Raw genomic sequence first — 24,837 nt, 5'->3', positions numbered from 1 at the left:
AAGTGCTTCAGTGCTTCATTACACATCGGACGGTGCAGTAAGGAGAGAAGCCGAGCAGAGGAAGAAACGACAGAAGAGACGTTGTTCAAATCCAATGAGTGACAGTACATCATTTGTTCGACTCTTCGTGGGGTTCCTGCTCAGTGCGACAGGTAGGTCTTTGCTCAATAAGCTTTATAAGGTAGCTTACATTTGTGTCTTGTTATTTAACAGAATGTATATTTAATGAGAAGCCATGATCTCTAGCCTATATGAAATAGACCGACACTGAAATGTGAAAACGTTGTATGAGCTTCTGCTTTAAGAGCCATTAACGATATACAGCTGCAGGTTAAAGTGTCGGGGGGGAGTGATGGGTGCACAACTGAGCTTTAACCAGAAGAGAGCGGTATGATATGAAAAGACACGGACTGCCAGCTCATTGTTCACCGAGTGCAAACAAAGCAGCTTCACATAAGGTTATTAGAAAATGTGTAACTCTTTTATAAAGCCACAGAATAATCCCGTAACAAACCTCAAGAGAACAATACGAACCTTTGACCAGCAGGGAAAAACAAGTTTCTACACTACAAATATTAAATCAGACCCCTTACTTCATTCCCTCGAGTAAATAGTTTTTAGTCATTTCAAGATTATTATTTATTATTATTATTATGTAATGGTTTTTTTTAATCTTCCAACATTTGGGGGTTATTTTAGTGTAATTATATACTTGCGTGTTAAAGTGATGAAGTCGTTTGTAAAGGCTAATTGAGAAGGTTAGGGGGGAAAGCATTCTTTGGCAGGTCATGAAGTCCTGTTCCTCTTTGCTGACCAGCTTTGGCTTCTTCTGTGCACATGTTTCCCAAATCAAAAGTGAAAGTGTGTGTTCATACCACTTACTTCCAACTTCAATTACACAGAAGAAACAAGGTCACAGACGGAAGTGTGTACCTCTTCTTAGTTATCTAATCCAAACAACACAAGCTGAGACACAACCTCTTATAACCTTTCTGATTAGACGATCCAACAACATTTGGATTAATTTGCTGACACAGTTAAGGGAAAGCTCAGGGTCAGTTAACCACGACAGGAACATACATTTTATAATGTAAACCTAAAGTATAGGGAGGCAGTTCATTTCCTTTCTTACCACACATTAAAAGGCAATTAAATGTTTCTCCTGTGGCAATTATGCAAACATTACATGTCACATCCCACGCTGTAGGTGCACATGCCTCCTGTCCCGTTGAGTTGAGCCCCCCCAGTGTTGTGGTGAAACATGGAGCCTCGGTCTCAGTCAACTGCAGCACATCGGAGAGCCTGTTTTATAACATAGGCTGGGAGGCTTCACAAGGAGGCATAGAAGAACGTACGAAGAAGCCCAACCATCTTGTCTGGACTGTGGAGCATCTCACTGAATGGACCAGCACTCCCATGTGCTACATCAACCCATCCCAGGACAGTCTGTTTAAACAGTGCAGGCAGAAACTAAAACTTGTGCTTTACAGTAAGTCTAGCTTATTCTGCACACACTCAGAATGACACTCTTTCTAAAACTGCGTCTGGTAATCGCTATACTTCCCCCCCCCCCCCGCAGCATTCCCAGACACCATCAGTATCAACTCCAGTGGTGGCCCAGACGGTGTGATGAATGAACTGGAGATGTATAACTTCACATGTGGCATCAATAATATAGCACCTGTTCAAAATCTCACTGTAAAGTGGTACAAAGGAGATGCAGTGGTCTATACAGACACTTCTGACGATCCCAGTAAGGTTCCAGTGGACAGATCGTCTGTATTCAGCTTTACACCGAGCAGAGAGGACGACGGAGTCACCATCAGGTGCGAGGCACATTTGGACCTGTGGCCAGACGGTCCACAACTTAATGCATCTTCACAAGAGTTTAATGTCAGCGTTCACTGTAAGTATATCGTGTGTACTCACTCACCAATCTGAAATGCCCCTAAAGCCATATTTTATTCCTTTAGGTCATTAATATCTGATATGTTGGCGTTTGGATTTACATTTTTATCTCCACCAAAGAGATTATGTTTTTGGTTACTTCATCAGGATTACGAAAAACTGCCGGCCCGATTTTCATGAAACTTGGTGGAAGGGTGTCGCATGAACACGTTACATTATCATATCTTTTCACTTACTTAAATGGCATTGGTGGATGTCTGCGCTCTCCAATCGGGATTTTCACTATACTGTGATGTTTTTAAGGTCGTGCAGCTCTTAATTATCCTACATATACACGCCTAAAAGGATAAAAACATGAGTTCTCGTGCCTCATTTATGTCTCAGCATGCTTTTCATCCATTAAGTAAAAGTAAAACTTTTATAAATTGTTGCTGTGTTTGCTTCTGTATAGTTGGACCAGAGCTAGAATGTTTTTCTTCTGGAGAAGAAGTGCATTTACTGGAAGGAGAAACACTGGAGAGAATATGTAATGTGACAGGAAATCCTGTATCCACGGTGACGTGGCTGAAAGACGGACGTCCCACAGACCCGGCCGCCCCTCTGAGCAGGGAGAACGAAGGCCGGTACTCCATTACAGCTGAAGGCAAAGTTTTCCCCGTCCAAAAGATATTCAGGGTTCGTGTAATGTGTGAGTATCTCAACCAGCCATCAGAACAAAAAGCAACATGAGCATGAAGAGTAAAATATTTTGTTTTTGGAATTACTGTATATTTCTAACACTTTGCGCATATGCTTTTCATTGTTTTCATATCACCAGGAGTAAAATAAAATGACTCCATTTCAAGTAAATGTCCTGTCTTACAGTACAGACGTATTTTCAGCAAAAATATAATCAAAGTATTAAAATACTACAAACTATTATTACTTATCCATTAATGTGTAGAGTTATACGGTTGTAGTTGGTTGGGGTGAAGCTAATTTTAATAACTTTATATATATATATATATATATATATATATATATATATATATAATAACAATACAAATAATATTACCTTTATTTGTATAGCACTTTTCAAAAAACAATGTTTACAAAGCAGCAATATTTTTTATATAATGTTATATTAGGTAATGTATCGTCACTCCACTGTAGGTCTGAAGTACAAAGTGTTTTTGCTTCTAGATGGACCAGAGTTGATGTGTCCAAGCAATTACACTGCAGTGGAGGGCGCTCCTAACAACCTCACCTGCACCGTGGAGGGCTTTCCTAAACCTGTGACCACCTGGTTCAAAGATGGAGACGAGGTGGAACTTCCAGAGAACCTCACCAGAAGTGACACGGGACAGTATCTGATCACAGCTTCAAGCCCTCTGTCAAGTGTCGACCTCACAGTGGACATTAATGTCATGTGTAAGTTCATGTGATGACAATCCTCAATATCTACTCTTAATATGATTTGCTTTTACTGTGACTTATATATTCTCCCTTGCTGTCTGTAGACCCCCCCTCAGAGATAGTTGAGCTTGAGGATGCTGAAGTTGACGTTGGTTCCACTGTGTGGTTGAAGTGCTCCTCAACGGGCAACCCGCGACCAAAGTATTTCTGGGATTATTACCGGACCGCCAATGTGATGGAGATAAATGAAGATGGAGTGTCCCGTCTGCACATCCACAACGCTACTGGATACAACATGGGCTCCTACACATGTCACGCCGGGAATGAGAGAGGAAATGTGTCTACAACAGCCAGAGTGACGGTAAAAGGTAGGCTCATGTTTACTAGGCTGTCACGATGTAAGATTTTCCCTACATGATTATCATGGCCAAAATAATTCACGATAATGATCTTTAGAACATTTGGGGCACGAGGCGCGGTTTCTATTTAGGTGTGTACACCGCTCTGTAGGTGCGCATGTGTGTGTGTGTCAGTGTGTGAATAAAAAAAAATGATGTTGTTTTTTTTTATTCGAAAAAGAAAGGAAAACCACCTTGAATTTCAGGCAGCGCCCTGCCAAGACAATGTTAGGGGAAACACTGTATACAAAACAAAGAACATAAGTCATTGGGGCATTCCCAGGTAGACTTCAGACTCCCCAGAGGAAGGCACTCCATTATCAGCTTGTCCTGCTGTCACAATGCAACCGTGCTTATCCTCCTATCTCCATTACTTTTCAAAGGCAAGGAGGACGTGTTGCCTATCTGAAGCTGGCTGTATTGCTCAGCATGCTGTGTGTCGAACACACAAAGGAAACAGTGTTGCACTCAATATATACAGAAGAACAGCAGGGAACACAAATCTATTTCCTGAATCTTCCACTGAACACAGCGAGCTAAGAGAGAACTGAGCAAGCGCTCCTTTGCACATGCAGGCACTGTTGACGTATTGAAAAGCCATGAACTTTGGGCTGAGGATAATTGTCGGTGAACTTTGGTGATCCCCTAACTCCCCTGATCAGTTCAAAAGTTCTCAACACTTTAGATTATAACTAAACTACCAACATTTATGACAGTTCTATCTTTGCACTTCAATTTTAGCATTTTCACACACTACTAAACTAAGTTAGTAACATGTAACCGACACTGGCACATGTTGACATGTCATAGTAGGAAAAGCACAGGTGTATTTAATTACATTAATGATAGTTGTGTTACAGTTAGGGGGGCCTGGTGTTGTGCATGCTGGCTCACTCACTGGAATAGTTTACTGTGAGCATCGTTAATGTTATCAACAAGTCAGCACATTAGCATGTAGGCCTAAAGTACAGCCACACAGAGCAGCTAGCATGTACACTCATGGTGTAATATTAACTATCTTATTTTAAAGCTACTGTTTCTGTATGACTTAACGCCACAATAACCCAATTATTGGTTTTTTTCTGAGTTTTTATTAACCTTTTGAAGTTTAATTCTGAAGTCTCTATTTGGATACATTTATATGCAATTTATTTATCATAATGCTACAACCATTGGTGCCCTGGCGTAACGTCTCACTGTAGCCAACTGGCACAACTCACAGTTACATTTATAGCCTCAGTGGGAGTGTGTGCGCGTGTGTGTGTGTGTGTGTGTGTGTGTGTGCCCAGTGTTGGGGGAGGGAGGGCTGCTTCCCAGTTTCCTCTACGGTGATGTAGAGCTGGAAGTTGTGCGGTGTCTGCAGACATAGCTTAGCTTAGCTTTCTCCCAAAAAGTCAACAAGTCGCCGCTGGCTCGTCCCATGTAGCTGAGGGGAAGCAGGAGAAACCTCAGAGGCGCTCAGTGGAACAGAAGAGGGTCGACAGCTGCTGGACAAACTTTACTCCAATGGATGTTTTCAACGCTATCCGTCTACTTTCAGTCCTTTTGGCTTTAGAGCTGATGTCGCTTTCTAACGGGACAGGACCGAGTGAGTTGAAAGCGAAATTATAGACCTCATGTTTTCTTTTGTGTCGAGCTTGAAATGTCTCGTTTGGGCTAATCGATTTAAAAGGAACAAAACACGGGATTGTATTGGTCTATTTATGTAGAGTGCTGAGTGATGAGGAGCTAATTTAAAGCAACAGTGAAGTTTTAAAAAGTTCAGAGGACACTGGGAATTCAGAAAGTGTTGTACTGTATTAGCTACATATGCTTTGAATGGGCACACATGATACTTTCTTTTAATGTGTGTGAATGCTAGTGGAAAATCAACTGCTTTGGTTGTGTGATTATTGGTAAGGAGCGGGTTTTTGTGTGTGTCTATCTAATCTAATGTTTCAAGCTTCCTCTCGCATACTGTGTATTATCAAGTTAGTTGATAAAATAGCATTTGATCAAGTTAGGATTACGGTTAGTTGTTAATGGGCTGGGTGCAATGTGACGCATTTAACTTGAGATATTGATAATACAGTATAGTCCGGCACAAAGAATGCAGGAAGGCAAGTGCAGGCATTTCCTAAGGGAGGGTGTATTTCTTTCCTGAGCCTTTTCCTGTTGCTTTTGTTCTACAGTCTGCTCCACACCATTTCACCACAGCCCTGGATGTAGAACTGTTATGTTAAGATAATGGGTGTGTGTAGACGTGGAATAACATTTCTCGCCCCCTACTCTACGTTCCACAGGTGACAAAGGAGAATGCCCCATCGAAATAACGCCAGGCAGGATGGTAGTACGATACCAAGGCAGTGACCAGCATGCGACATGCAAGCCATCATCCGCCGACTCCGTACATGTGAAGGAAATCTACTGGCAGGTTCTCGAGGGCGTTATAACTAACAGCTCAAGTTGGTCTGCTGACACCAATAAAGACTGGGACCCAAGGCCTGTTTGCACTGCGTCGTTTAACGTCAAAGGAACATGCCAGAAACATTTAGACTTCACCCTCTACAGTATGTGTTTCTAACTTATGTACTTTCACTGTCTTCAACTTTTAAACGTGTTTTCTAAAGTTTTTGGAACTATCCTTTTTTGTTGTTGTCATCTCTTCAGAAACACCAGACAGCGTCTCCATCCGTCTTGCGAATAACTTGAGCGCAGTGGTGGAGGACAGAGAGTTCCAGCTGCAGTGTGACATCACCAACGTTGCTCCTGCAGGGAACCTCGTTGTGCAGTGGTACCTAGGGAATGAAACCTTATCAAAAGGTGAGGGATCTTTCTTAAAATGACCGTTCACCCCAAATCAAATCCTGAAATCATGACCTGGTTACTCAAGATAATCCACAGGCCTTGTTGTGAGCAGTTTTGTATAGGAACTATGTCTTTCTACTGAAAGTGTGCATCTAGAGAATATAGAGAATTAGAGAATCAAACTTTAGGCAGAATAAATGAAACTCTTTTCTTACATTATATTCCCCCCCCCCCCCCCCCAACGTTCAGGCTCACTGCGAGTGTCAGACTGCCTGCCTGACAACGACACAAACTGTAACATCAGTGTTGTCCGATCCCCGCTGAACGTGTCGTCCACCATCAGCATCACTCTGAACAGAAACGACAACGCAGCAGAGTTCAGATGTGGGGCTGAGTTGGATCTTGGACCTGAGGGACCGCAGCCTCCTCCGACCATGATGTCCAGTCCTCTCAACTTCACCGTCTACTGTGAGATCACACTTCACATTTGCTGCTCAGTAGACAACACTGTAACATCAAGTGATGATGGACATTTAATGGCAATCACGTGCTCTCCCTCGTTTAGAGAGATTGTTAGAGTGGCGAAACACTTTCCCAGTTTTTTGTCTTTAAGGAAAATATAAGAAGAGAGAAGAAGGTAACAGATCTGTTGATGCTGCTGCTGCAGTGTTTGTTGATGTACATGTGCATGCTGCAAATATGGCCACTGATTTTAAGGTTTTAGTTTTATTTTCCATCTCATGTCATATATTTCATCTAATTTTTACTATTATTATTATTATTATTATCAAGTGTACTATATATTTTACATTCCATTAATTATAACAACAACATAACATATAACATCACGGTTTTAAATATTAATTCTATGTTTATTTACCTTTATTGTAAAGCACTTTTTGTTGCATTTCTTGTATGAAAAGGTGCTTTCCAAATACCTTTTTTCAATTTAATAGTAAATTGTAATTGTAAAAGTAAGTATTCATACTGTTCTATTGTCCTTCATTATCTCAACAGTTAAGCCCGTCATTAATACCACAAAGCTTCCGGACACGATCCCAGTGTTCAGGGGTTATCCTGAGGAACTTGTATGCGAAGCTGACGGTCACCCACCTCCAGAGATCAAGTGGCTCTACAGCTCAGACAAAGACCCCCACGAGTCTGGAGCCACACTCACCGTGTCTGAAGCCGGCGTCTACAGCTGCAGCGCCATCAATGAAGTGGATTCCATCTCCCATGAGGTCAAAGTGATTTTTAAAGGTAACAACACTCTTAATCTAAACTCCATTTTATATTTTTGGGAATAAAATATGCATGTCTTCCAATTCAAATGTACAATAGATCTCTTTGCTAAATGCATTAAGTGCCCCAGTAGTGAAAACAGATATCTTGCAGGGGGTTGAAGCCATTAAATAACAACTGTATACAAAGAGTTGCTCAAAACATAGATATCTCGTGTTCCCGACAGCCTATATTTATGCAACTTACAATTTTATGAGTCGAAATTAACCTTAAGTGGCGTAGCAAAAGACATGCCGCCTCAAGGAGGATTTTATGTAGCCTTATAAATTCATTTAAAAATGGCGGCGTGTGATTTCTTCGAGCCTTTTGCGTACAAAGACACAAACAAAAAGTCAGAAGGCCAGAGGAATGATTGGAGGTTTAGGTAAGTTTTGTTGAAAATGTTACGTTTCTTTTTATGAAATGAGTTGCTTTTATAATCATAAGCGCTTCCTTATTTTCATTATTTAAATACAATAAGCCTATCTTTCTGTCTGAGCATGAGTCACATGTTAAATTAGTAAGTAAGATAATTAGCTTTCAATTTCTATTTGTGCATCTGCATCGATCCTGCAGTATAAAAAAACAACCAAGAATAAAAGTTCACAAATGTAGTGAGCGTGTAGTAAAGATAGAAACTGAGACACTTTATTTTGAAATTCTTAAACATTAATATGTTGCCTGTTTGATTTCATTACAGAGGACTACCTTCCCCTCATAGCTGGATTTGTGGCCGTCACAGTAGTTGCCGTCTCCCTCGTCTTCCTCTTCATCTACTCAATCTACTACAAGAACACCAGGATGCGCCGCTACAGTCTTAAAAATGCCAAACTGGACACCCACAGTAGCAACGTAGCCCACAACGGCTGGGACATGCAGTTTCCTATGACCAAACTGTCTTAGCAGTACATCTGCGTAGATGGCTGACCACTCTGAGTGAGCTGCGTCTCTCTGCCACCAGAAACCGAAGTGTGTGTGTGTGTGTGTGTGTGTGTGTGTGTGAGCCTGAATACCACTCAGCCTTCAGGCTCACACGGGACTGTTTGGAAATCTCTTTCCAAACTTCCTCGCATCTATTTTCCCACATAAAATAGTATTTTACCCTTTTGTGAAACAATCTAATTATAAAAACTAGCAACCTTGGCTTGAGATGTACAATTTTATATTTACTACTGGGTTTGACTGGTTTCCACTGGACAGAAAGAAGAGGATCAAGGGCTCAAAATGTGGCTCCGTCTTGCCAGAGAAACAGTTTTTTCTCCAGCACAAATTGAATTGAATATGATTATGAGTGTTTTTTGTTCACCTCGGCTTCACTAATGCTTGCTTTTTTAATTTTTTTATTACGAAACTGTACTACTGCTGTAGTTTTGACAGTTACACTAACAGAAAGTGCACCACGTCCGGCCTCTCTGAAGGTGTGATATTGCGTCTGTGAAAACATAACACCTGCCCTGCCCTGCTCAATTTGTAGACGCTGTTGCTCGTGCATCCTTTTCATTGATCCCATTGTCTCTTCACTAGTCTTTGTCAGCCACTCTGCCCTTCTCTCTGAGTTTGTAGCCTTCTCCGTGCCTGGTGCTTTGTTGTGCCTTACTGTGTCTGCCTCTGGTCTTATGGGACACGTTGTCTTGTTCCACAGTTGTATGCTATTTTATGAATGACTGCAGGCATATAATGCCTCTCAGAACTGTATATTCAGGATATTTTATGTAAATGAAAATATATTTATTTATAAGAAACAGCAAAGATGGAACAATTTAGATTTGGAAATGGACTGCAGACAGATGTGTAAGTGTTAGAAGAGTGGAAGTATCTGCGATGTTAGGGACATGAAGACATTGTAACACAATTGTGAATAAAGCTGTAAATATTTGTGACTGATGTAAAACTGTATTTTAATAATAAAAATAGCTTTTCAAACATACTGTTTCGCTATTGATAATGTGCAATATTGATGTTTAAATCAAAAGTTACCAATTTATTCTTGCCTGGTAAATCCACCTGAGAGCACAGACCCCTCACAAAGCCCAGAGATCACAGGTTTAACATCTAAATCATAGGTCTTCAACAGGGGGTCGCAAAATTGTTTGTAGATAAAGCAATACAAAATATTGGGTGAATTTGCTTTGCCATTCACATTCCCTCCTCCGCTGTACTTCGCGAAGGGCAGCGACACACACCTAGTCAGATACAGAGTGGAGGAAAGGAGAGGGGTGAACTAAAATACATTTTACCCCTGCATCCGGCATGGTTCACAAGCTGCTTGATTGCTGCTTTCCAGTGCTGTCGGAAATATTACAATTACAGAAGTTACAAGACCTACTTCTTCCTTGGGAAAGAGGAGCGATAGAGGAGTAACACCATTTACCAAAATGTCGAACTATTCCTTTGAATCCAACCTTTCAGTCCCTACTTTACCACACTGTTTTGCCTACTTTCGACTAACTGAGGCTCACTTGAGGAATTTACGAGGAGTACATGAATGCATCACATAGTTACAACCCTTTGGGACGATCTCAGACGATCTCCAGGTGAAAGCGAAAGTACAGCACGTAGCTTCGAGGGTCACGGATTTGGATATAAGTTTGTCAACTAGGCCCCTTTTGTTTCGTTTTTAATCATGAAGTTCTTCTTCGTTTTAAGCGTCTTTATACTGTGTACAGGTAACTATTTTCTGTCGTGGTCCTAGTACCATTGTGTCTCGATAGCCTGAATTTTACAGCGTCGACTGCTCAGGCTGACCTCCGCCCATTGTTCGTTTCAGTCTGTTAACACATAATGATCATATCTGTTTGCTTTTTATCCGCGGGGATCAACATTCAACAATGTTTTCTTAGTCCAGTGTTTGGGCAACTTGTTAATTATTTACATAACTTTAATTTACGTGGAAACTATTAGATCATTATCCTAAATCCCATTTATGGACAAGAAACGAGAAACACACAAGACATGGATTTGAAGTCAACAAGATACGACCTATTTTTTTGTTTTGAATATTATTACTGTATTTATTGTAAAAAGTCAAACTTTTTCCAGAAGGAAAATGTTTTGTTAGTGTACATGCATTTTAATTGTTCCCACGGTTAGTTTGATATAATCTATTAATATCTGCTAGATCATAAATACTGCTTTTTTTTAAACTGATGACCAATCTGTAACCCATTCATAGTGTCCTGTGCTGGGTCAAAATCTTGTTCTGTGTATGGCTGATTGCTCTGTGAGCTATAATACACACTGTGTACTTCTAGGGAAGCCTGTGCATTCTGTAGGCTGTCCAGTCGAGATGAGCCCTCCAAGTGTTCTGGTGAGATTTGGCGACCCCTTCTCTGTCAACTGCAGCTCACCATCCGACCAGAGACAGTCCTTGGGCTGGGAGGCTATGGTCGGTACAGGTACAGGACTAAAACATGGGGTCTCTTCCATTACTTTAAAAATAGACTCCGTGAAGAACTGGAACATCAAACCAATCTGCTTCATTAATCTTCTTGATGGGTTTCAGTGTATGGAAACACTACCCGTCACCGTTTACAGTAAGTAGCCCGTAGCTTTGTCTAAATCAAGCAGACCCCTTGTAGTTTTTGATCATTCAATACTTCTTATGCTGGATGATTTTTGTTACAATTTGGCACGTTGTCACTTTTTTTTTCAATACAGAAATGCCGGACAGTATTTCCATCTCTCAGCCAAGTCAAATGGGCCCCATGGTAGAGGGCGAAAAGTATCGCATGCAGTGTGACATTGTTAATGTTGCACCCCTAAGAAACCTGTCTGTGCACTGGCACAGAGGAGATAAGATCATCTATACGCAGACATTTGACGAGTCCAGTGAATCTCCAGTCAACACGTCCTCTGTCTTCGATCTGACCGCCCAAATAGGCGATAATGGAACTGAGATGTGGTGTGAAGCACAGCTGGACTTTTCACCACCTGTACCAAATCTATCAATCCTATCAGACTCACTTAAAGTGATTGTACTGTGTAAGTTTTTGTACTGCCATCTTGATTTAACCATCACAGTTGTTGGATTTGTCAGAGAATATTGGGCTTGTTTTTCCTTTCTCTGAATTTCTATATTTAAATTTAAATTCACGGATTTCCTCAGACTCGCCAACCTTCACCAAGCCCGGAAATGAGACGCTGGAAATCTCAGCTGGTAATGAAACCATTTTAGATTGCACTGCTACAGGAAACCCGACGCCAGTGTACAGCTGGAATTTCCCACATCTTATCCAAAAGATGAAGAAGAATCAAAATGGCAATCAGCTCATTTTGACCCCACCCTTTGGGTTTCCGGGGACCTACAACTGCACAGCGTCTAACACCCAGGGCAGCAACACCAAGTACTTCACTGTCATCGAAGCTACAAGTAAGATATTGTTACAAACATCATAACCTTTCTCCGCTTGTTCTACTCCATTTATGGTAATTATTCTATAATTCCTTCATGCTATTGTTTTTCATCAGGTAGTCACCCTGGGACCACTGCTGGCATTTTAATGGCTCTGTTCTTAGTTTTAATTTTTATTTTGGGATGTGTGGTTTATCACAAACAGAGAAACTCATCTGTTGCAGGACCAGAAGGTCTGAACGGATGAGCTTAGACAGAGAATGTAACGAAACCTCCCGTCTCCCACAGGGAATCGCACAACCTTTGCAGTCTTGGTTGGAGTATTTGTGGTCCTGGGAGCCGTGCTCTTCATTGGCGGTCTTCTTTTATTGACACCTGAAGGAACATTTTCTTTCAGCAAAGGCGGCTATCTCAAAGGAAAGCCTGCCTGATCAGGACCTGTGTGAGGCCGACTTTTTAAAATGTGCATGTTTTTACAATGAAAATGGGTATTTGTTTTTATGTTCTTGGTGCTTGGAGTGATACAGTGTCATGCCTCTTTAAGGCCTAGAGGCACGATCAGTTTTGCATGCTCAGTTTGTGGACTTCTGCTCATGCTTGGCCGCTGTTGCTTTTTAACAATGCATAATTGCATCAGCTGTCTTCCGAGCTCAACTAATCAATATTGTTATATTAACAAAGGGTACATGCCTTCAAGAAATCAGGTTAGTTGGAGAAACCAGGCAACCGGGAACCTGGTTACTGTAAATCTGGGTACACATGCAGCAGGTCAGTAATCAGATTCCTTCGACTACGCCTGACCTTATTTTAGAAGTCTTTCTAACTGACCAGCTCATTCTTGCTGTTTTGGTAGTTTCACTTTTGGTATGAATTTGCATCTAATTATTTTGTATGTCATCGCTACACATCTCCCCTTTCATCCTGTCGCTCTGCCGAGGTACTTAGGTGCATGCCAACGCACTGACTCAATCAAATGGCTGTTTAACCTAGGAGCAGTAACACCCCAACTCTGCAGCTCTAAATCGCTTTTTTAGCTTCTTTTTGCTCCTTGTTTTGGTTTTGTGGCCCGCACATTTGCCGTATGTTTCCGTCTGAGCTGCTCTCATCAACCTTGTATCAACAGGAAGGTGTTTCCTGCAACAGCTCTGACAAACCCACCATATGATGCAAAACATGGGGATGTAATTTGAACATGGAAAGACGCTTAATTTTCTACTTACACAGAACTGATAGAAGAATATATATTGGAAACAGTAGACATAATAATAATAATAGTAATGATGCCAGAACGGGTCTGGACGGTGGGTTTCCAGCTTGTTGTAGAGTTCTCCTGCCTCCATGTGGCTGCTTTGGGTGTGAAAAAAGTATTTTTATTACTTAAGCAAACTGATGACAAGTCATAACAGATATATAAATGTTTATACTGATTACAGCCATTGTGGCCTTATTACTTATCCTTTTTTTTGTTTTATTCTACAAGCCATACGAGACCACATTTTAAGGTAAAACCGGGTTTTTCTCCACATGATGTTTTTCTCCACTCAGGTATAATGTGTTGATATTTATCACTACATACTTTCCACACACTACGATACTTAAGAGCGTCTTAATCACTGCAATGGGGGCACAATGTTTTTTTAATTATTATTATTATTATTGTATGAATAAATTGTGCTGATTTCATGTACTGTAAAATGATTCTGTTTTTAAATATGTCCCGGTACAGCGTGGTAATGTTATTTTTGCACTGAAAAGAGTGACCGTGCCATTTCTGTCATGTGCCTACAATTTACAATCAGTTGCTTAATTAAAATGAATATGAACCACTAAATCCTGTGTCAAACATGCATTTTGTCTGATGTACCAGTAAAAGAATGAATACAAAATGCTGCTTTCAATTGTAATTTGTTATTAAAGCTGAAGTAATTGAAAAGGGGAAATGACAGACTCAGTGAGTGATGATGAATCTTCACTTCATGCAGCGTGGAGAGAAGACCTACTGTATATGGTATTCTTAGATAGATAATATATATATATATACAATATCAGTTAAAGAATTCTAATCTCATGACAAGGGTGATTCAATCAGTCGTTCACCTTATCCCTTCTAATGTTACCCCTCGGTTGACTGCCAGGTGTGACTTCCTTACAACGTAAACAGTCAGATACAGAGTGGAGGAAAGGAGAGGGGTGAACTAAAATACATTTTACCCCTGCATCCGGCATGGTTCACAAGCTGCTTGATTGCTGCTTTCCAGTGCTGTCGGAAATATTACAATTACAGAAGTTACAAGACCTACTTCTTCCTTGGGAAAGAGGAGCGATAGAGGAGTAACACCATTTACCAAAATGTCGAACTATTCCTTTGAATCCAACCTTTCAGTCCCTACTTTACCACACTGTTTTGCCTACTTTCGACTAACTGAGGCTCACTTGAGGAATTTACGAGGAGTACATGAATGCATCACACAGTTACAACCCTTTGGGACGATCTCAGACGATCTCCAGGTGAAAGCGAAAGTACAGCACGTAGCTTCGAGGGTCACGGATTTGGATATAAGTTTGTCAACTAGGCCCCTTTTGTTTCGTTTTTAATCATGAAGTTCTTCTTCGTTTTAAGCGTCTTTATACTGTGTACAGGTAACTATTTTCTGTCGTGGTCCTAGTACCATTGTGTCTCGATAGCCTGAATTTTACAGCGTCGACTGCTCAGGCTGACCTCCGCCCATTGTTCGTTTCAGTCTGTTAACACATAATGATCATATCTGTTTGCTTTTTATCCGCGGGGATCAACATTCAACAATGTTTTCTTAGTCCAGTGTTTGGGCAACTTGTTAATTATTTACATAACTTTAATTTACGTGGAAACTATTAGATCATTATCCTAAATCCCATTTATGGACAAGAAACGAGAAACACACAAGACATGGATTTGAAGTCAACAAGATACGACCTATTTTTTTGTTTTGAATATTATTACTGTATTTATTGTAAAAAGTCAAACTTTTTCCAGAAGGAAAATGTTTTGTTAGTGTACATGCATTTTAATTGTTCCCACGGTTAGTTTGATATAATCTATTAATATCTGCTAGATCATAAATACTGCTTTTTTTTAAACTGATGACCAATCTGTAACCCATTCATAGTGTCCTGTGCTGGGTCAAAATCTTGTTCTGTGTATGGCTGATTGCTCTGTGAGCTATAATACACACTGTGTACTTCTAGGGAAGCCTGTGCATTCTGTAGGCTGTCCAGTCGAGATGAGCCCTCCAAGTGTTCTGGTGAGATTTGGCGACCCCTTCTCTGTCAACTGCAGCTCACCATCCGACCAGAGACAGTCCTTGGGCTGGGAGGCTATGGTCGGTACAGGTACAGGACTAAAACATGGGGTCTCTTCCATTACTTTAAAAATAGACTCCGTGAAGAACTGGAACATCAAACCAATCTGCTTCATTAATCTTCTTGATGGGTTTCAGTGTATGGAAACACTACCCGTCACCGTTTACAGTAAGTAGCCCGTAGCTTTGTCTAAATCAAGCAGACCCCTTGTAGTTTTTGATCATTCAATACTTCTTATGCTGGATGATTTTTGTTACAATTTGGCACGTTGTCACTTTTTTTTTCAATACAGAAATGCCGGACAGTATTTCCATCTCTCAGCCAAGTCAAATGGGCCCCATGGTAGAGGGCGAAAAGTATCGCATGCAGTGTGACATTGTTAATGTTGCACCCCTAAGAAACCTGTCTGTGCACTGGCACAGAGGAGATAAGATCATCTATACGCAGACATTTGACGAGTCCAGTGAATCTCCAGTCAACACGTCCTCTGTCTTCGATCTGACCGCCCAAATAGGCGATAATGGAACTGAGATGTGGTGTGAAGCACAGCTGGACTTTTCACCACCTGTACCAAATCTATCAATCCTATCAGACTCACTTAAAGTGATTGTACTGTGTAAGTTTTTGTACTGCCATCTTGATTTAACCATCACAGTTGTTGGATTTGTCAGAGAATATTGGGCTTGTTTTTCCTTTCTCTGAATTTCTATATTTAAATTTAAATTCACGGATTTCCTCAGACTCGCCAACCTTCACCAAGCCCGGAAATGAGACGCTGGAAATCTCAGCTGGTAATGAAACCATTTTAGATTGCACTGCTACAGGAAACCCGACGCCAGTGTACAGCTGGAATTTCCCACATCTTATCCAAAAGGTGAAGAAGAATCAAAATGGCAATCAGCTCATTTTGACCCCACCCTTTGGGTTTCCGGGGACCTACAACTGCACAGCGTCTAACACCCAGGGCAGCAACACCAAGTACTTCACTGTCATCGAAGCTACAAGTAAGATATTGTTACAAACATCATAACCTTTCTCCGCTTGTTCTACTCCATTTATGGTAATTATTCTATAATTCCTTCATGCTATTGTTTTTCATCAGGTAGTCACCCTGGGACCACTGCTGGCATTTTAATGGCTCTGTTCTTAGTTTTAATTTTTATTTTGGGATGTGTGGTTTATCACAAACAGAGAAACTCATCTGTTGCAGGACCAGAAGGTCTGAACGGATGAGCTTAGACAGAGAATGTAACGAAACCTCCCGTCTCCCACAGGGAATCGCACAACCTTTGCAGTCTTGGTTGGAGTATTTGTGGTCCTGGGAGCCGTGCTCTTCATTGGCGGTCTTCTTTTATTGACACCTGAAGGAACATTTTCTTTCAGCAAAGGCGGCTATCTCAAAGGAAAGCCTGCCTGATCAGGACCTGTGTGAGGCCGACTTTTTAAAATGTGCATGTTTTTACAATGAAAATGGGTATTTGTTTTTATGTTCTTGGTGCTTGGAGTGATACAGTGTCATGCCTCTTTAAGGCCTAGAGGCACGATCAGTTTTGCATGCTCAGTTTGTGGACTTCTGCTCATGCTTGGCCGCTGTTGCTTTTTAACAATGCATAATTGCATCAGCTGTCTTCCGAGCTCAACTAATCAATATTGTTATATTAACAAAGGGTACATGCCTTCAAGAAATCAGGTTAGTTGGAGGAACCAGGCAACCGGGAACCTGGTTACTGTAAATCTGGGTACACATGCAGCAGGTCAGTAATCAGATTCCTTCGACTACGCCTGACCTTATTTTAGAAGTCTTTCTAACTGACCAGCTCATTCTTGCTGTTTTGGTAGTTTCACTTTTGGTATGAATTTGCATCTAATTATTTTGTATGTCATCGCTACACATCTCCCCTTTCATCCTGTCGCTCTGCCGAGGTACTTAGGTGCATGCCAACGCACTGACTCAATCAAATGGCTGTTTAACCTAGGAGCAGTAACACCCCAACTCTGCAGCTCTAAATCGCTTTTTTAGCTTCTTTTTGCTCCTTGTTTTGGTTTTGTGGCCCGCACATTTGCCGTATGTTTCCGTCTGAGCTGCTCTCATCAACCTTGTATCAACAGGAAGGTGTTTCCTGCAACAGCTCTGACAAACCCACCATATGATGCAAAACATGGGGATGTAATTTGAACATGGAAAGACGCTTAATTTTCTACTTACACAGAACTGATAGAAGAATATATATTGGAAACAGTAGACATAATAATAATAATAGTAATGATGCCAGAACGGGTCTGGACGGTGGGTTTCCAGCTTGTTGTAGAGTTCTCCTGCCTCCATGTGGCTGCTTTGGGTGTGAAAAAAGTATTTTTATTACTTAAGCAAACTGATGACAAGTCATAACAGATATATAAATGTTTATACTGATTACAGCCATTGTGGCCTTATTACTTATCCTTTTTTTTGTTTTATTCTACAAGCCATACGAGACCACATTTTAAGGTAAAACCGGGTTTTTCTCCACATGATGTTTTTCTCCACTCAGGTATAATGTGTTGATATTTATCACTACATACTTTCCACACACTACGATACTTAAGAGCGTCTTAATCACTGCAATGGGGGCACAATGTTTTTTTAATTATTATTATTATTATTGTATGAATAAATTGTGCTGATTTCATGTACTGTAAAATGATTCTGTTTTTAAATATGTCCCGGTACAGCGTGGTAATGTTATTTTTGCACTGAAAAGAGTGACCGTGCCATTTCTGTCATGTGCCTACAATTTACAATCAGTTGCTTAATTAAAATGAATATGAACCACTAAATCCTGTGTCAAACATGCATTTTGTCTGATGTACCAGTAAAAGAATGAATACAAAATGCTGCTTTCAATTGTAATTTGTTATTAAAGCTGAAGTAATTGAAAAGGGGAAATGACAGACTCAGTGAGTGATGATGAATCTTCACTTCATGCAGCGTGGAGAGAAGACCTACTGTATATGGTATTCTTAGATAGATAATATATATATATACAATATCAGTTAAAGAATTCTAATCTCATGACAAGGGTGATTCAATCAGTCGTTCACCTTATCCTTTCTAATGTTACCCCTCGGTTGACTGCCAGGTGTGACTTCCTTACAACGTAAACACAGTGTCACATCAACAACATCAATATATTGATGATTACATCTAAAATGTTCTCCTGTAGGCAGAATTCTGATGGAGGTCAAGTCAAAGCGTTTAGTCTTTCATTACTGTTTCACTGCCACCTGGCAGTCAACCCCTTGGATATCTTATTCACTCTCTGTCTGTCTGTCTCTCTATCTGTCTGTCTGTCTCTATCTGTCTGTCTCTCTGTCTGTCTGTCTGTCTCTCTATCTGTCTGTCTGTCTCTGTCTGTCTGTCTCTATCTGTGTGTCTGTCTTTATCTGTCTGTCTCTGTCTGTCTCTATCTGTGTGTCTGTCTCTATCTGTCTGTCTGTCTCTATCTGTCTGTCTGTCTCTATCTGTCTGTCTCTCTTTCTCTCTCTCTCACTTTCTCTCTCACTCGCTCTGTCTCTCTCTCTCGCTCTGTCTCTCTCTCTCTCTCGCTCTGTCTCACTCTGTGTGTGTCTCTCTCTCTCACTTTTTCTCTCACTCTCGCTCTGTCTCTCTCTCGCTCTCTCTCTCTCTCTCTCTGTCTCTCTCTCGCTCTGTCTCTCTCTCGCTCTGTCTCTCTCTCTCGCTCTGTCTCTCTCTCGCTCTGTCTCACTCTCTCTGTGTCTCTGTCTCTCTCACTCTTTCTCTCTCTCTGTGTCTCTCTCTCTCTCTCTCTCTCGCTCTGTCTCTCTCTCTGTGTGTCTCTCTCTCTCTCTCTCGCTCTGTCTCACTCTCTCTGTGTCTCTCTCTCTCTCGCTCTGTCTCACTCTCTCTGTGTCTCTGTCTCTCTCGCTCTCTCTCTCTCTCTCTCTCTCTCTCTCTCTCTCTCTGTGTCTCTGTCTCTCTCTCTCTCTCTCTCTCTCGCTCTCTCACTCTCTCTGTCTCTCTCTCTCTGTCTCTCTCTTGCTCTGTCTCTCTCTCTCTCTCTCTCTCTCTCTCTCTGTGTGTCTGTCTTTATCTGTCTGTCTGTCTGTCTCTATCTGTGTGTCTGTCTCTATCTGTCTGTCTGTCTCTATCTGTCTGTCTCTATCTGTCTGTCTCTCTTTCTCTCTCTCTCACTTTCTCTCTCACTCGCTCTGTCTCTCTCTCTCGCTCTGTCTCTCTCTCTCTCTCGCTCTGTCTCACTCTGTGTGTGTCTCTCTCTCACTTTTTCTCTCACTCTCGCTCTGTCTCTCTCTCGCTCTCTCTCTCTCTCGCTCTGTCTCTCTCTCGCTCTGTCTCTCTCTCGCTCTGTCTCTCTCTCTCTCTGTCTCTCTCTCTCTCTGTGTCTCTGTCTCTCTCACTCTTTCTCTCTCTCTGTGTCTCTCTCTCTCTCTCTCTCGCTCTGTCTCACTCTCTGTGTGTCTCTCTCTCTCTCTCTCTCGCTCTGTCTCACTCTCTCTGTTGTCTCTCTCTCTCTCTCTCTCGCTCTGTCTCACTCTCTCTGTGTCTCTGTCTCTCTCGCTTCTCTCTCTCTCTCTCTCTCTCTCTCTGTGTCTCTGTCTCTCTCTCTCTCTCTCTCGCTCTGTCTCACTGTCTCTGTGTCTCTGTCTCTCTCTCGCTCTGTCTCTCTCTTGCTCTGTCTCTCTCTCGCTCTCTCTCTCTCTCTCTCTCTCTCTCTCTCTCTCTCTGTGTCTCTGTCTCTCTGTTGTCTCTCTCTCTCGCTCTGTCTCACTCTCTCTGTGTCTCTGTCTCTCGCTCTCTCTCTCTCTCTCTCTCTCTCTCTCTCTCTCTCTCTCTCTCTCTCGCTCTGTCTCACTCTCTCTGTGTCTCTGTCTCTCTCACTCTCTCTCTCTCTCTCTCTCTCTCTCTCTCTCTCTCTCTCTCTCTCTCTGTGTCTCTGTCTCTCTCTCTGGCTTACATTATACAGTGCTGAGGCTGCCATACTAATTAGTACTGCACAATGTGAATGTAAAGGAGAGCATTTGTTATCCTGCCTACGGTTGCCAATACAAACCTATTTGTTTCTGCAGCCATGTTCTTTATGTTAAGTCCCTATCATTCTCACTAAAGGGTTTTGCGAGAAAGCACTGTGTATGCTCTGACTGTGTTGCTATAACAACCTGGCAGAGTGGATATTGCTCAATTTGTTATGGAGTAAAAAAAGTTTATTATAGACACACAAGCTTAACATAATTCTCTAGAGAACTTGAAGCGAGAGCAGCATATTGAAAGTGAAGCGAATGAACTTTAATCTGTACATTGAGATTCCCAGCTGTGCTCTCCACGAATGCACCGAAAAGCATCCGATTACTTGCTCACTTGTACTGCAGTTGCGGTCAGAGCGGATACGCTGTGTAGCATTCTGATCACAGTGTGAGGCTTACAAGCTACATGCTGTACCAATACTGCTGCCTGCTGGGATTTCACAAAGCATGGAGTTCAGAAGTATGCAAGCAGAACTAAAAGCAGGCTTTTGTTCACAGCCATGACGGACGAAACAACAGATTGAAGCGTTGATTTTAAAGCATAACATGGACACACCTAAGACAGGAATGTAGAAATGATAAAAACATCAATTGACTCAATATAAAAACGTTCAGATGTATGTCTATATTTCTATATAAGAAAGTAAAGCTTGGTTACAGAAGTAGTTTCATCATTTGAACTTGACTATGATATACATTGTAAGACATCTCAATCTTTATAAATGTATTGGTATACTTTAAAAATGACAACTTTTCTATTTTGTCATCCACATCTTGCTCTGCTTAGACTATAATAAAGAGGATATTGAAAAATAGAAAATGTATGTATTCATCTTGTATCTTAAGCACAACACTATTCCCACACTGCTCCTGTGTTATTGTATGTCTGCATTATTGCTGGTGGGACATTTGCTGTGGTATTTGTAGGCTGTCATTTCCTGCTTATAATGCATTTTATATAAGATCAGTGCAGTACAAAGGATTGGGCTGTGTTTTTCAGAGGCCTGCCACCTGTTAAATTTCCCTCTTTCCCTTTCACTCCCCCCCACCCCCCAAAGTCAGCTGGGATGAAGGGGGCCCTTTTGTTCCAACATAGTTCCCTGCAGAGTTGCCAAGCTTGTTCAAGTTGGAATTTTCTCTCTCTCTCGCCCCTTAATCGACGGCTCAGTGCAACAAATAACATGGGAAACAACTTTCTCAAATGGATTCTGACGCTTTGCATGTTTTACTCAGGTAAGATGTTGTTGTCAACATGTTATTTTCTCACTTGTTGGGGTTATAGAGGATGTTTGGTGCGGTAATTGTCTGGCAAACTATCTAGTCGGTGATAATATAATTATAAGAACGACCATCAGAGTAATAACGTTAAAGCGTTAAAGCGTTGCTATATTTTCCCTTTTAAAGACAGTCCTCGCGGAAGCATACCGTTGTGATTAGTATCGCGTGCATAATAGATCTGTAAGTGCACTATTCCAAAACTAAAATTATGACGGGCTGCAGGTTTTTGGAATTAATCTAATTCTGTGTAGGCCTATTAAGTACACATTTTGTTGACATGGCATATACATAAATGATGCGCAAGATAAGCTATACATGAATTATTATACACAGGCGTATTTTAGAAATAATAGCCAATGGATGGAGGCTGTCGCTTTTCCTGTGTGTTGTAACCGCGTTATATAATAGCTAAAGCCTGCTTGTACACACAATATGAAAGTGCTACAAGTGAAAGAAGGTGGTGATGACACTGACTACAATGATGCTGCTATGTGTCAAGTGGTGGAAAGTAACTAAGTACTGTACTTGAGTACAACTTTGAGGTACATGTACTTTACTTGAGTATTTCCGTGTTCTGCTACTTTCTACTTCACTACATCTCAGAGAGAAATATTGAACCTTTTACTCCACTACATGTGCTTGTCAACATTAGTAACTTTGCAGATTCAGATTATTTATACAAAATATGAATCAACTAATAATTTATGATGTATTATTATTATTATAGTTTAGCTACCTTTACCAGCTGCACATTAATGCATATTATATTATTTATACTCAATAATGGAATATTAATCTGGAATGGGCTATCCTGCATAATACATGCTTCAACTGTTGGCACTTTTAATTTTTGATGCTAATACTTAATGCATTACATATTACAGAGTATTTCCACACTGTGGTATTTCCCCCTTTTTGTTTAAGTGAAGTCTCTGAATGCTTCTTCCACCACGGTGTGTGTCTCAGTGTCAGGTGAAGGTTGCTCCCTCGTCCTCAAGCCCTCCAGGGTCGTGGTGGGCTTTGGGGAGCCGGTTGTCAGTCCGCTGTGAGGCCACTCGCCCGGTACGTGTCCTGGGCTGGGAGTCGGTCATCAGTGCTGCACACACTCAACAGGACCTGTCTGTCCAGTGGAAGGTCGACAGCCTCATTGACTGGATAGAGGAGCCTATCTGTTATGGTGTGTTTTTCACAGCTCCCAGACAGTGTGAGGAGAAACTCAACCTCGTCCTCTACAGTGAGTCAACTCTTGTTTTAATACACAGTGTAGAACTTGATAGCTCACTTAAACCTGTCTGACTTGAACTTTTTAATTCATTTAGAAACCCCAGATAGCGTCTCCATCAGGCCTGTGAACCACTCTGGCTCCATGGTGGAAGGGAAAGAGTACCAGCTGCTCTGCGAGGTTCAGAATATCGCTCCTGTTCAGTACCTCACCCTGAGGTGGTACAAGGGGCAGACTGAGGTGTACAACCACTCCTTCTCCGAACTCACATCTTCCTCGCCTGTCCAAGTGTCCTCTATCCTCATGGTCACACCAACCAAAGCTGAGAATGGAGCGCAGTACAGGTGCGTAGCAGAGCTGGAGCTCGGACCAGAGGGACCACAACCACCTCCTACTGTGACCTCGGAGCCTCTTAATGCCTCTGTGTACTGTAAGTCACAAAGCTAAACTAGAAAAAGTTGTACTTTTTACTCCACTACATTTATCTGACAGCGTTGAAGATACAGATAAATAATGCAAAATATAATTAACAAAAAAGGTATCATATATTATTACTTTATTGATCCCATGGTGAAATGCACAAACTCCTCCTTTACCAGCTGCAACATTAAAGTGATATTTCAATAATACAACATCTGAAATGGGCCATTGTACAGAATGAGTACTATTACTTTTTGTACTTGAAGTATATTTTAGAATGCAGGACTAACAGAGTATTTCTCCACTGTGGTATTACTACTTACTCCTAAGTTATTGTGATCTTTGCTCTAGTTCCACCAACGTTCCTCAGTCCAGAACCAGAGGTTTTGGACCTTATCGTGGGTGCTGAAATGACCTTGAACTGCAGTGCCACAGGAAACCCCACACCGGTGTACAGCTGGCAATCCTCCAATCCCATTCAGGAGGGGATGGAGGATGAAGCAGGTCTTACCTCCTCCTCACTGCTGCCAGGGACCTACACCTGCACTGCCTCCAATACGCTGGAGAAGAAGAGCAAGCAGTTCATTGTCAAGGCCAAGACCAAAGGTATGATGGGGACACTGAAGTGCATGTGCAGTCTCTATACACGGCGTCCTAATCAGCATCTTCTCTTGCTTTCACTCAGGTGTTTGAAACTAGAGATCTTGAGATGGGATCCACATTGGACATACAAGGAGAATCCAACCATGGGGATTTTACTGCTGCTGTTTGGAGATGGAAATTACATTCATGACTCGACAGATATTTATGAGGATCTTGCTATCAGGCAGAATTAGATCTCATTTATAAAAATTGTTTTGAATATACTATGTTTGGTAACTGTCGTTTAATTTGTCAGTATTTTAACATGAATGTATTCTGTGAGATAGATCGGTGGTTTTAGGACATAGTTCACTTTTTATGCTTTCCATGTGATACCCTGTCTCTAATTTATATTTTTGCTGACTTATTTTCGTATTAATGAAATGATCTTGTAACATTACCAATGTGTAGCTACTCTTGATATAGCAATGATGACCACATTATTATTAATGTATGCTGGAAATTTAATACCGAATGTTAAAGATCAGCAGTCTATTACTGTAAATAAGAACGGTTTCTTAATTTTCTTATCTTTATGAATAAAAGTCAAATGAAAAAACGTTATTTTTCACTTATTTATATTATACCTATTATAGTTGGATTATGTATTATAGTTAGTAATATGTTACTGCTGGGTGTGAGGGCTAAATTCATTTTTAAAGTGTCATAAAAGTATGAGCACTGCAATGCTAAAATGTTGCTTACACAGTAAGTTTTGAATTAAAAACTACCTTTAAAAAGTTCTGTAAGACTAAAGCAACATTTTTATTAATTTG

The 24,837-nt window shown here is 41.1% G+C and overlaps 1 protein-coding gene and 2 long non-coding RNA genes across 3 annotated transcripts; all 3 read left to right on the top strand.

The window, feature by feature from the left end:
• On the top strand, positions 1-24,637 carry LOC115011760 (hemicentin-2-like). Its single transcript, XM_029436986.1, has 24 exons — positions 1-152; positions 1,208-1,489; positions 1,580-1,906; positions 2,360-2,596; positions 3,091-3,318; positions 3,408-3,671; positions 5,984-6,250; positions 6,351-6,503; positions 6,738-6,956; positions 7,506-7,748; positions 8,470-8,671; positions 10,416-10,435; positions 11,021-11,302; positions 11,427-11,750; positions 11,875-12,138; positions 12,409-12,549; positions 15,346-15,489; positions 15,752-16,075; positions 16,200-16,463; positions 16,734-16,759; positions 22,744-23,011; positions 23,097-23,429; positions 23,771-24,025; positions 24,105-24,637. Exons 1-24 carry the CDS (start codon positions 95-97, stop codon positions 24,110-24,112), a joined length of 5,133 nt encoding a protein of 1,710 aa, XP_029292846.1. The 5' UTR covers positions 1-94; the 3' UTR covers positions 24,113-24,637.
• LOC115011723 (uncharacterized) lies at positions 14,611-16,337 on the top strand. The gene is made up of 5 exons (XR_003832607.1): positions 14,611-14,760; positions 15,346-15,489; positions 15,597-15,627; positions 15,752-16,075; positions 16,200-16,337. It is a non-coding gene; the product is annotated as an uncharacterized LOC115011723 (long non-coding RNA).
• LOC115011724 (uncharacterized) lies at positions 16,335-18,276 on the top strand. Its single transcript, XR_003832608.1, has 2 exons — positions 16,335-16,463; positions 16,734-18,276. It is a non-coding gene; the product is annotated as an uncharacterized LOC115011724 (long non-coding RNA).
• Positions 24,638-24,837: the final 200 nt, after the last annotated feature.

Source organism: Cottoperca gobio, chromosome 8 (assembly GCF_900634415.1).
Source record: "Cottoperca gobio chromosome 8, fCotGob3.1, whole genome shotgun sequence".
In the NCBI taxonomy this organism is placed as follows: Eukaryota; Metazoa; Chordata; class Actinopteri; order Perciformes; family Bovichtidae; genus Cottoperca; species Cottoperca gobio.
Note: the sequence above shows the minus strand (reverse complement) of the source record. Positions and strands in the feature narration are given on the sequence as shown.